The sequence below is a fragment of the Rhineura floridana genome, chromosome 16, assembly GCF_030035675.1.
Source record: "Rhineura floridana isolate rRhiFlo1 chromosome 16, rRhiFlo1.hap2, whole genome shotgun sequence".
Lineage (NCBI taxonomy): Eukaryota > Metazoa > Chordata > Lepidosauria > Squamata > Rhineuridae > Rhineura > Rhineura floridana.
Genome location: NC_084495.1, coordinates 27,390,873 through 27,403,825, shown reverse-complemented (window position 1 = coordinate 27,403,825; position 12,953 = coordinate 27,390,873). Strand labels below are relative to the sequence as shown.

The following is a 12,953-nucleotide window of genomic DNA, read 5'->3' as shown; positions in this document are numbered from 1 at the left end:
AGGACCAAAAGAAGGGCCTCCTCCAGCGGTCTCAGAGCTAGGAGAGGCTCATACGAGAAGATACAGGTTCCTTAGAACCTGTTTTACACACTTCTTGGCAAGATTGCTCTGCAAGTTGATTCATATGTTACAGGCAAAGCAGGGGAACAGGAGGGAGTCCCTTTGCACAAGTAGAAATGGTTCCACTCACATAATTGTTTAGCTGAATACTGCCCTGTGTGTTGTAGAATGCTCCTTTTTAAAACTGATTTGTATGTGTATGTGTGTGTTTATGTATGTACACACACTTTAATTACTATTAGCCACCATGTGGACTTTTTAATAATGGAAAGACGGCATACAAATGTTTTAACTAATACATAATTAATTGGCCTTGGGTAATTAAAGGATTGCAATTCTATTTAAAAAATACAAATCAAATACTAACTTTGAAGCCAACTGGAGATTGTAGTGTCATCATGTTTCATCCTCTCCTTCTCAGGATTAGCCAGTGCTTCAATTATGCAATCTTTACCGAGGTTAAGCAAGACTTCTTTCTCACATGCTTGTTTTAATCATCAGTCACATACAGTACTGAGCATTTTATTGTTTTGTTTCATAAATTTAACAATATTTTCTAAATACAGATTCCTGGCATGTTTGCAGATGGGAATTGACACCTGTGGTATTACAGCAGGAAGCTAGGATGATGAACATTTCAAGAATATGTCTCTGTAGTGCTTATAGTTTTTGTTTACTCATTAATTTTATACGCACACACACACACACACACACACATCTCTACCAGACTATAGCCGATGCCTAAAGCTAAGAATAAAGAAAGCCCTTAATTTTTTTTCCTTCTGGCAAAAGCTAAAACTCTCTAAAACTAGGTGCCCATCTGAAGCACTCAAACTAAATCTTGGAGGTTTGGCTTTTATTAAAGACTAAGTTAACAGCAGTTAATGAATCTGAGTATTTAGAAGTTTTCAATATATTAAAAATAAATTGCTATGGTTAGAGAGAAGTCTTAAAATGGCTAAAATGCCTTATTCAAATAGTGCTTGAAAGAGGGTTCAGCCAATGTCCTAGAAGATGAAATTCCAAAGCTAGGCTTCAGTACAGCAAAAACCAGCAGCCCCAACCAGCTAGCATGAGAAACTGAGGATGAATCTAAGAGGGGCTGTAAAAAGACATGTAAAATATAAGATATGACTACTGGGCAACTGTTAACAAAAGGATACACGCCAAGACATCATAGTTCAATGAAGTGAGGTATTTCAATGAGTCAACAACTGGAGTTATTAAATTATCATACTTCTGTATCTGAGACAAAATCTGAAAAGACAAAGTGAAAGTGAGTTTCCCAAGTACAGCAATCTGCCAAAAATCCTTAAATTCTTACAGAAACCATTTCTGTGGTTTCAATCTAAAAACAGGTTATCAGAATGACACTACATGCATGCATGTGAAAATCAAGCTGTACTATAATAGCACACCACTTGTTTTTAAATTTCAGTATTACAATGTAAGCACTTTGCACTCAATAATATGTGAGAACATAAGAAGAATCCTACTGGATCAGATGAAAGATACATCTACTCCAGCTTTATTTACTCACAGTGGCCAATCAGATGCCCACAAGTAGGATGTGAATGCAACACTCTCCCCACCTGTGATTCCCAGTAACTGAAACTCAGGGGCATACTGCCTCCATCATGGCTAGGAACTACTGATTACCTTTATTTGTCTAATCTCCTTTTAAAGCCAGCAATTTGTCAAATCTCCTTTTAAGGCTATCCAAGTAGACAATCATTACTACATCTTTTCAAAGTGAGTATGCACTGTGTGTGGAACTACTTTCTTAAGTCTGTGCTGAATCTTCAGCTTCACTGGATGGTGCCAATTTCTAGTATTAGAAACTTCTCCCTGTCCAGTTTCTCCACACCATACATAATTTTATACACATCTAAGAGGACCCCCTTATATAACACATTATAAAATGTTCAGCTTATTTTTCTGAATGAGATAACTTCAATGGTGTTACGGCAAAAGCAAAGATGTCAATACTTATCTTGCCACATACATAATCAAATAAAATTGTTGGGTTGCTGTGGCTCAGTTTTCCAATTTGTCTTCCAGAAGGCTTTACATTTTCCTTGGTTAAACGCCTACAAGAGTACATCACATTTTAGTTCCTCTTTTTGAAATTTATATTCCTATTATCTAGCCACAGCTTTAATCTATTTTCCTGTAAGTGCAGCTGGACCTTCCCTGTACCTCCAGGGAAAACTCATACAGTAGGGCCCTGCTTTTCGGCGTTCCGCTAATATGGCAGTGCCAGAGGGGCGATCAGCTGTAGTGCGGGGAGCTCCAGCCACCGCACTCCAGCTGACAGCGATCAGCTGTAGTGCGTGAGCTCCCCGCGCTACAGCTGATCGCTGTCAGCTGTAGCACGGCAGCTGGAATACAGTAGGGCCCCACTTCCCGGTGGTTTTCGCTTTTGGCAGGGGCCTGGAACGTAACCTGCCGTATGAGTGGGACCCTACTGTATATTATAGGAACATTTCATATACGATTTCCATTATTCAGCTTGGACCAGAGCAGGATATAAAATCCAAGTAGGTAAAAAAATGCAATGAACTGGTAACTTCACTGACAACTATTAAACAGAAAGATTCAACCAGATTTTAAGTCAGTGTATACCTATTTTCTCATTTAAGCTGGACTTACTTAAAATATCCGAGTCCCAACCCCTAAATTGTCTGGCACACCTGCTACTCCTATGGTAATCACCTGTATCTAGGGACTGCCCATCACACTTCCTTCTGACAGTGCATACACATGGGCTGGGATGCAACATAATTACTCTCTTCATGGAAGAAATTTCCATTCAGTAAAGGAGAGCTGTGCTCATGAAAGGACCCTTTCCGTGAGTGTATTCCTCCTCCTGTAACTGGAAGCTTCTTCCATTCATGGAGTTATTACATTGTATCCTACTTGAAGACAACAACTGGGACAATAGGGTTCTGCAGCACAAAAAAGTGTAGACACAAAGCAAGGGGAGGGATAATGGCTGAAGCAGAGCCTCAGGGGGTTAATCTGTTTGGTCCAAGGGCCCCTTCCTTACTAATCACAACCATTTGAATCTTAGCTGGAACCTGTCCGATAATTTCTCTGAACATCTTACAGAACTGAAAATAATTTGATATTAAATTTATTAAGTCTTGCCAGACTACTCAACTTTTTAAGTCCATGCAACATTTTTTGTTAAATGGAAAATATTAAATTTTAGGACGTTTCCTGAAAAGATAGCATTACTTGGTAATAGGCAGGATATAAATTAAATAAACAAACAAAATAAGATGTCAAGTATTTATGCTGCAATCTTAAGTATCCTGAAGCTCCACTGAACACAAAAGGATTCACTCCTAAGTAAACATGCATAGGAAAGCCCTACTATGATTAGTTCCTATAGCCTCATCAACATTCTCCAGTAGGAAATAAGCTTCAAGGTAACTTACTTCATAATATATTTGGCTCGGTCAATTGTCTGAGCTTTAACTTTCACTAGCAGTGGGTGACTATTGTATGTTTCATTCTTCCACTGGCCATAGAGACGATACCTATTGGAGGTTGCAAGACATCAAAAAGAGATTTAGATTTTGATGAAGAAATTCCGGTTTTCCATATAAAGTTTTTCCAGGCAATTACTCACCGATGCTGGTACGGAAATGTTTTAAACATCCCCCAAAGTTCCTCAGACATGCATGCATTACAGTCCATCAAAGAAAGAGAAGGGAGCAAGACCTGGTCGGTAATACTCAGCAAGCAACTGAATAATAACTCCTGAGGGAAGGGGGGAAAAAGAATACTATTTGGAGGCAAATTCAAAGGGTAGATATTTAATTTACCAACTCTTATATTCTACAAGTTTATTAAGCAAAATCCATGGCTTCTATTTTTATATTAAAAAAGCATTTGTCTGCTAATTTTTTTTATCTAAAAAGACAACATCACTCTAATTTCATCGAACAAGACAACATACAGAAGCTGGTGTATTTAGTACAATGTTTCTATGCCATCTTGTACTAAACTTGAAATGAAGCAAATGAAATAGCAAAACTTAACGAAGTTACTATGGAAACAGAGAGATTATCTAGGGTTTTTTTTGTTAAAAACAAAAGATGTTACTATCTACAGCCCCATTATTCCACACACAAATGGGGAGAGTTCGCTATAGTCTCACTTGGCACTACTGCATCATGACACATTTTTACAAGTTGACAAATCAGCACAAACCTGCTTTTTGGATTCAGGCAGCAGTGGTTCCGATGCTGATGCATACAGAACAGCTGGCACCCTGAGGTCAATAGCATCCTCTCACTTCCCCCCAACTTCCTGGTGATCTGCTCCAATAACACAAGCTCTGATTTGTCCCAGAATAGTTTCTGCACTAAAATGAATGGATGTCTATAGTAGCACACATATTAGGGTACATGTGAGCCCAGGCAGATGTCTGGGTCTTACATTACACTTGTATCCTGGAAGCTAGAGAGACTTTAGAAGCAATGCGCCTCTTTCATTTATTTTAAAATATTTATATGCCACCTTTCCAGCTTACAACAATTAAAAACAACTATAAAAATCAGTATTATAAGCAACAAGAAGAAAAATCTATTGAGAACTTCCACAACATAGTATTTCAGCCTTTTGGGTTTTCAAGACAGCTGGAGTGACAGACTACAGGACCAGATCTGTGGGTTGCAGATTTTATTATGTCTGTTCTACCGTTTGGCTAAGTTACACAGACTACCTAGATAAATGGTGGTTATTTCTGCCTCACTTATATCAAGGTTATGAAAAAAATTCAAGATTACAGCTCACCATTTTCTCTTTATCCTCTTGCTTGCTTCCATCTGATTGGTACTAAAAAAACAAAAACAAACTAGTAAAATCTAATGGTTTCATATGAAAGACACAATACAGAGCAAGTTAGGTTCTTCCTCCTTCCTAAGTTAGGGAGAAACTGCTGAGCTACAGCAATGCCTGCAGCATTGAATTCCTTGGTCCTCTGTTGCTGAATGAAAGGAGCTGTGATGCATGGAGTAGTAAGTGGCAGTTCTCCTTACTAATGAATACAGGGCTAAAGGGAGACTGGAAGATGCCTCTCCAGCACAGCTGCCTATACCAGTTCTCCAAAGTAGTAACAACTACAGGTGCCCAGATGCTCTTGTCAATGTGGTTATCATATTTTAGAAGCTAATCGCCCAGTCTGGGCTTAATGTTAAAACATTGTTTAGTTACATGAATGGGTTTTGGGCTTGTGCACTCACGCTTCTCCTCAGACATGGTTGCAAGAAGACTAGGAGAATCTCCTTTCTGTTTTTAACTAATCTTTATTAATTGTTGAGAGTTTAACCCATTATTTATTGACACAAGTGCTTTAAGACCATGGCTTGTTTGACAAACTATAGCTTAAACTAACGAGAGCCCTCAGTTTGGACATAAAAGGAGAACAAGATGTATTCCTACACCATGGTTGGGGGTAGAAATGTGAACAACTGGAAGGGAGGGGGGGCATTTTTCCTGTTTTTTCCCCAAAGCCTTTTTTGTTTTGTTTTTCTGAAAAACAGGAAAAAATGAAAAATGTTGGATTATGTGAAACGGTATAGCAGCTTGTTTCAATCTGAGCAAGCCTTCAGTTTTTAGAAGTCCATGATAAACATGATGGCAAGTATGAACAATCAGAAGCAGAAACTGATAGTGACAGCTCAGATCATTAGACTGATTGAATTTTATGTTGTATTCAATCATGCAGTATTCAGTCAGTCTTAGTTTTCTCCTCTCTTTTTATGGAAATGAGTGTTTTACATCGGCTTGACACTGTGGAGACCTAGAGGAGATGTAATAATTTCCAGAATTCATAATTTCTTCTTTTCTGTAACACCAATGATTTCTCCTGTTTTTGTTTTTTGCCTGCTCCTCATAAACTGGGGAAATGAAAGAGATGCTAGATTCCTTACAGTTCAGCACCTTGCTTCATTTGTAAACAAAAAAGTTAAAAAATTAAGTAAATTAAATTTGTAGTTCTGAATAAACTGTACTTTTAATATACCAAACATGATAATTTAATGACAAACTAAGTTACACATGATACATTTTATGTTCCTAAAGTAACAAAGTGACTTTCAATCTGTAAAAGGTTCTAATAAAATAAGTATTACAAATGTGGGGGGGATGTGCTTTTTCCATGGTATGAGAAACTGAAGGATTTGGGCCAATGCATGAACTGGACCCTTGTCACTTAGACAAGTGTACAACTGTATACAAACGAATAGTTGAGGCATTTACCACCACTGGGGAAAAAAATCAGGTCTTAACAGTATGCTAGATGCTTTCTGCAAACCATACTATATCACAAAAGTATTTACCAAAACATTTGTCAAGGAACTGCCAAGGATTTAGATTTACAAGTGCTTATGCAAGTAGTTAACAGATGCTTAACAACTTGCAAGCGTTAGAAGACAGATTTCACTGTACTTTCCATGGAAACTACTTGGAATGTTTGTCAGCTATTCAACAAAGAAATTACATAGGGCACTTTGCTATAAGAAAAGGGTTATAATTTTGTCTCAATGACGTGACAACAGAAGAGTTTTATTATACGTTATTTGTGAACTCCCGTACAAGACATCTTGTGCAAGACACACAACATCTTGTAATATAAACCCCGAAGAAACACTCCAAATATCAAAATGGCATAAAACCTTCATCTTGGTATCTGTTTATGCACTTTTATTATTCATTATTGGAATTAGCATTTTAAAACACGGATATGTGCCTTAACTGATTCTGCTCTTTAGCCATCTGCCTTTTAAAACAGCTTACTTGCAATTAAAAAGATGAAAAGTAAAATGGGGAGCAGGGAAGCACTGACAGCTGCAAGATGTAGAGACATCTTAACAGCAAATGTCCTATATCCCAAACATCTAGAACTGTCAACTTTTTAGAGTAGAGTTGCCATCATTATATATGTTATTGTTTTATACTTTTGGAGCACCTTCAAGGAAGACAACCTTGGGACATTCAAACATGATGTAGCATTACAAAGACATGCAAGCATAAGCTTCTGGTTCACAAACTCCCTTTTCCCACCCCTCCCTTCCTTGCACTTGGCAGTTAGAAACTTCCAGTCCTTGTTTTGTAGCAAATCACAATTTGTCAACCTGTCCAAATCTGGAAAACCTGAACATGGATAGCTTTGCTTCAATTATCCATCTCTTGGTAATGTCTCATTTGGATTACTTCAATGTGTTGGATATGGGGCTATCTTTGAAAACAGTCTGGAAACTTCAGTTAGTTCAGTGTATGGCAGCAAGATCGCTAACTAGAACTGGGTCATGCAAACACATTATGTCAAAGCTTAGTCATCATCATTAGTGTTTCTGGGTCCAATTGAAAGTGTTTTTACCTTTAAAGGTGTTCATGGCTTGAGGCCAGAATACCAAGCCACGAAGGATACTGAAGGATTCCTTCAGGGCAGTTCAAGATCACTTCTTCCTGCATATACCAACCCAGATCTTGACATTTTTTTCAAAGAGCTTTCTCCAGGTGCCCCTACCAGGTGAGGTATGGCGGGTGGCTACTAGTGAAATGATCTTGTCAGTTATGGCATCCGAACTGTGGACTGCCCTCCCTAGTAAGACTTGCCTAGCATCTATGTTGTCTTTTAGGCGCTGGGTAAAAACCTTTTCATTTTCCCCAGGCTTTTAAAATCTGTTCTACCTTTTAATTCTGATTTAAGTCTTACTGTTTCATCCTATACTTTGTTTTTTAAGTGGCATTATTTTTACTGTTACTTTCTATTTTCCTATTAATTAATTTTTACTAGTTTTATTTTATATTGCAAACTGACCAGATAATCTTTTGTTACAGGATGGTTTATAAAGGCTGTGATTGTTTCATATATGTGTTTAAAAAGTTTATTCTCTTATCATTAGTCAGCTTTCATCACGCTAACATCTTTCCACTTCAGATATAGGTATAGATAGGCTTAGGCAATCGAGCATTTTCTTTTTAAAATCTTTTCAAGAATTCAGCTCCCACGCTTCTGCACATACATGGTATGTGTAAAGCTACTATACTTTGGTAGGGCACAGAAACAGCCTTTAGAAATTTTTGCCTGATGACGATAAACTTACTAACCTCTTTCATAAATGCTTTTCCAAGGCGTACTATTTTTGCAAATAATATGGGGTCATGGGAGAGATGTGGGCCAAGGTAACAAAGCATGTTGAACACTTCCTTTCTTAGATCTTCAAAGCTTTCAACTTGCTTGGGTGCTCTCTTGTTTTGCAAAGGAGGAATTGGTGTACCTTTGGCACCTTTGGGTACTCCAACTCTGTAAAAGAGAAGTTTTACAGTTTTTACAATGCATTTAAAATGTATCAAAGTATTTTATGGGTTCTGTGTTTTACATGTAATTACACTTGTGTGCACTTGTCAGATTTCCTCCATGTAATGCACAACCCACACCCAAATAAAGGACCTTGTACAGAAGTGCCTAGTGAGTATCTGGCGAAGGGATATATATTCAGATACATACTTCTACAGATTATGTACTTATTTCTATGCAACACAAGAGGTGCATGTATAAAATACACTAAAAAAACAGAGCAAGCAAAATTGTTTGTGACAAATAGACAAAACGCTAGTGTGCAACAACTTTTCTGCCAAGACCTTCCCAGCAATGGTGCTATCGTTGCCTGCCAACCAAGAAAAAAGAGACCCAGATGGATTTTTTGTTTTCTTTCACTTTGGATCAATTTCCATCGCTCTGCCCCCTTTTAGCTTTATATATTAGGTGAATATAATGGTGAATAGTCCCCAACCCAGACTGCACCTAACTAGGCACCTGATTTTTTTTTTTAAATTAAGGCTTAGCATCCCTAAACAAACAGCCTCATTGGTCCCCTAGCCTCGTGCACTATGTTTGTTAGATTTCTGAGCACTTAGAATGTTCATAAACATCTCATAACATCTCAGCTGTTGAATCAAAGGCTAATGAGAGTTCATTTCAATCAACCATACATATTTATGCATGGTCAGTTTGTACAAATATGCGTAATGCACAGATCATCTATTTGATTTATTTACCTTCGGTAGAGAGGTTCAATCATCACATGAAGCAGCTGACAAAGAGCAACAGCAATAGGTTTGTGTGAAGTTGCATAAAATGGAGGCATCTGATCCATAATGCTTTGTGCATGCTGCCAATCACCAATTTTTAACATTGCTTCTAATAAACCCAGTTTCTGGTTATCAGGTGGCTGAAAACATAAGCAGAAAAACGGGGAACAGGGATTTTTTTAGCACAGAAAATCTTTTTCTCCTTCCAAGGTAACAGAAAGTACTACAGAAACCATGTTTTCCAAGCACATTTACATCTATTACACTATTAGTTTATTCAGTGGCCTATTCATCTGATTAAAAGAAATCAATTAATAGTATATCAAATATTTTTAAGTATTGTTAGTGACACTAGGGCTAAAATGCTTGGAGATTACTAGTCCATGGAGTAATTGGTTTTGTAATGTTTGCATGTAATGGTCGATGGATCCATAAATCTATTTGATATTAAATAGTAATGGGATTTAATCAATTATGTCTGCAACATTATGGTTGCTGGGAGGGTGTCCCATGGGTCACAGGATGTTTCAGATCTCCCACTCTGAGAGAGAGCGAGAGAGAGGTCTCCCTTCAGACAGGGAAATCCAACTTCACAAGACTGCTCCCTGCTTCTGTGTAAACCTCCACAGCCCTTGCCTTACCGATGTCAGAATTTTAACATCGGTAAAAGGCAAAAAAGGGAGTATTGCTGGGAGCCGACTGGAGTAAGTCTTCTCACGCCCCTGAGATGATGACAAATTGCTGCCCTGGGCTCTGAATGGAAGGGAGGGATATAAATATATATAAATTGTCAGAACATACCTTTTCTGTTTTCTCCTCTTCCTTCTCCTTTTCCTTCTCCTTCTCTTCAGTCTTTTCAGAAGATAACACAACCATTGTAAGTTTCCTCACAATTTGTTTGGCTTCTCCAATTTCTCGCTTGTGTTCTTCAAGAATAGCAGTGTCTGCTGGAAGGAGCTACAAAGACAATTTGGAGATTCACTTACAAATAAAGATGTTTTATTTAAATTGTCAATAAAAATATCTATTGGTACACTCACTAAAAACCCAAACAACAGATACTTGAAATATTGAGAACAAGTGTTGTGTCTGAGTACTACCTCCTCACCCCTCCCCTCATATGCCCACTTCAATAAGATACTATGCTTTATTAGTCACAGTTTCTCATATCTGAACTAGAACTGTGGATATGCAATCACCACTCGCACTATTTTGTAGTTATCTAATGAATTTTATAAACTCATATGTAATCTCAAATCAAGTACATGCGTGTTTTGTTTTGTTTTTTGCATTGATCTAGCTTTCCTGGCCCCTTACTTTCCACCTCACATAATTTATTCTAGCTTCATCTCTAACCGCCACAAAGCAAAGCTATAAAGTATTGACTGCACTCCTTCAATTCATTTCAAACAATTTATTCATGGTTTTCCATCAGAGGGATGTCTCACCTTAGGAAGAAATAAGCAAGGCCTAAGGAAAAACAAGCTCCTCCCTGACCCCTTGACATCTCAGTTTGAGGGAGTAAGAGGACAGCCTGATTGCAATTGTTAACTTTATTGGTCTGTAACACTGTCAATTTTCCTAGGGTCATTTCCACTGAGATTCTAAAGCAGGAAGGGGAACCTTTGGCCTGCTGGTCAAGCTTGACCCGTGAGACCATTATCCACAAACCGTGTCCACTTGCCCCACACCTGACACCGTTATGCAACATCAGATGTGGGGCACATATAGACAAGGTTGCCAATGCCCAACTGGGAGCCTTAAAGTGCACTCCAACTGTGCATTTGTAAAGGAAAGCAGGCTTTGGCTATACTGCTGACCAGCTGATAGGTGGCGGGGTGAAAGCCTGCTGGTTTGGGTGTACAAGGGAGTTCCCCGCAGGGAATTCCTTTGCACACCAGGTATCTGTAGAAAGCAGGCTTTGGCTTTTTTGCCCATCAGTTGATGGGCAGTAGCGCTAAAGCCTCCTGGATCAGCTACACATAGTGCTTTGAAGTTCCAATTTCAGGACTTCAAAGCACACATCACATTATTGTGATGTTAGGTAATTGGCAGGTGGGCTAGATCTAATTATGAATGGTAAACCCCTCTGAATACTGCTTACCATGAAAACCCTATTCATAGGGTAGTCATAAGCCGGGATCGACTTGAAGGCAGTCCATTTCCATTTTCAATCCATGTAAACAAAAATGCGGCTTTAACGCATACGTGGATTCAGTGCCCCCCCCCCCCTTAGCCACTGATCCACTTGAAACTGTGAGAATACCTGCTCTGGACTCCTCTGAGAGGAAAGGTGGGATACAGAGATGTAACAGATAAGAAATCATCAAAGAGGCTGTAACCTACCATAGCTAACTACATAAAACAGTCCAGAATACAGAATGTGCATGGAAATTAACGATGATTACTTTTTGAAGGCCACAGATAATAATCTCAAGAAAAAAACAATTCACATCAGTACTTTTTACTTAAGAGAAAATGTAATAACTTACATGTACATAAAGGTCTTCCAAATCTATTAGATTGTGTTGCAAAAGTACTGCAGCAACTCTATATAAAGAGACAGGTGTCTCTCCATTTGGCTCCTAAAAAGAAAAGTTTAATTTTAGAAAGGTTGTTTAGAGTATTACAGAACATCACAGATGGGTCTCTATTTAAATCCAAAGGTAAAAAAGAGGTTTTAGACAGAGAAAGCATTTTCACATGAGAACTTGCACAATGGTACAATAAATTATTATATTGTTATATTATTGCTGTTTCAAAAAAATCCAAGTGCTTGATTTTTTTGTAGGACAATTTTCCTTCTATAATAATTTGTGTTATCTGAGGTGTCTCTCAAATTAGCCTGATAAATGTGGATCCATGGGGAGAAAAGAAACACGGGGAGGTGGGGGGACAGAGCAAAGTGGATTACTTGCCCCCCTCTCTTTACATAAGCTTCTCATCTCCATAGAGCCAGTCATGGGGACAGCTGCGCCTCTGCTTGAGCCAGAAAAGGTGAGCAACAGCTGCAAGGAGCTAAGGATAGTGTGATGGGGGTGAGAGAACGAGAAAGAGAGAGATGGCCCTGAAGCAATCACAGGGGCTTGTCAGGCTCAGAAGACGAACAACCTTCATCACCATGAAAAAGATGCGCTCATCTCCCAAGTATAAAGCGCTTAAATCCTAGCAATGGCATCACTGCTGAAATGGGGGAAGGAGTTTCTTACCTCTTCCTTATAGCACTCCCAAACCTATCGGTGGCAGGGGCAGAGACTGCATTACAGAATGTGCCCTATGATGCCAAGTCTTCCCTTCCCCCTTTTAAACCTTTTGACAAATTCTTCAAGTGGGATCAAATTGAGCTTCCTCCTCTTGCAAACTTTGTCTCCTCCTACATTCATTGTTTTGCCTACCTCCTCTCCCAGCGCTACTCCCTGTTGACTTTGCGCTGTTCAAAGGAGTTTTAAGCTGTTAACTAACACGTGCATTACCTGATAGAACTTGAATTTGAATCCAAGAATATGGCAGAGTGTTTGAGGTTCACACATATACATGTAGGATTCTATCAAAGGTACAAAAAATTCATCATATTCTGGCCTGCATTCATAGACTTCTAAGATTATATCCAATACTCTGTTAGGATCCAGGTTAAAGCATCCTATGACAAAAAGGAAGACAAGAGTTAAAGTTACCACTGCCTGCAGCAAGTAAAACAATCATTTTAACTATATCAGGAAATACTGTCTTCTATTCTGACTTCCAAACAGACATTTATAAAATGTCCTCAATAATTAGGCACA

General features: G+C 38.5%; 1 protein-coding gene across 1 annotated transcript in view; it reads right to left on the bottom strand.

Annotated features, from left to right (window-relative positions):
• The window catches only part of THOC2 (THO complex subunit 2), a 62,659-nt gene that overhangs the window by 34,166 nt on the left and 15,540 nt on the right, over positions 1–12,953 (bottom strand). The window contains exons 8-18 of the mRNA XM_061598333.1: positions 12,645–12,811; positions 11,664–11,756; positions 9,973–10,128; positions 9,139–9,311; positions 8,188–8,383; positions 4,867–4,908; positions 3,698–3,828; positions 3,504–3,605; positions 2,066–2,150; positions 1,224–1,317; positions 428–508 (exon numbers count right to left, since the gene is read on the bottom strand). Of these exons, the coding sequence (XP_061454317.1) occupies positions 428–508; positions 1,224–1,317; positions 2,066–2,150; positions 3,504–3,605; positions 3,698–3,828; positions 4,867–4,908; positions 8,188–8,383; positions 9,139–9,311; positions 9,973–10,128; positions 11,664–11,756; positions 12,645–12,811 (1,320 nt within the window). The remainder of the gene's footprint in view (positions 1–427; positions 509–1,223; positions 1,318–2,065; positions 2,151–3,503; positions 3,606–3,697; positions 3,829–4,866; positions 4,909–8,187; positions 8,384–9,138; positions 9,312–9,972; positions 10,129–11,663; positions 11,757–12,644; positions 12,812–12,953) is intronic.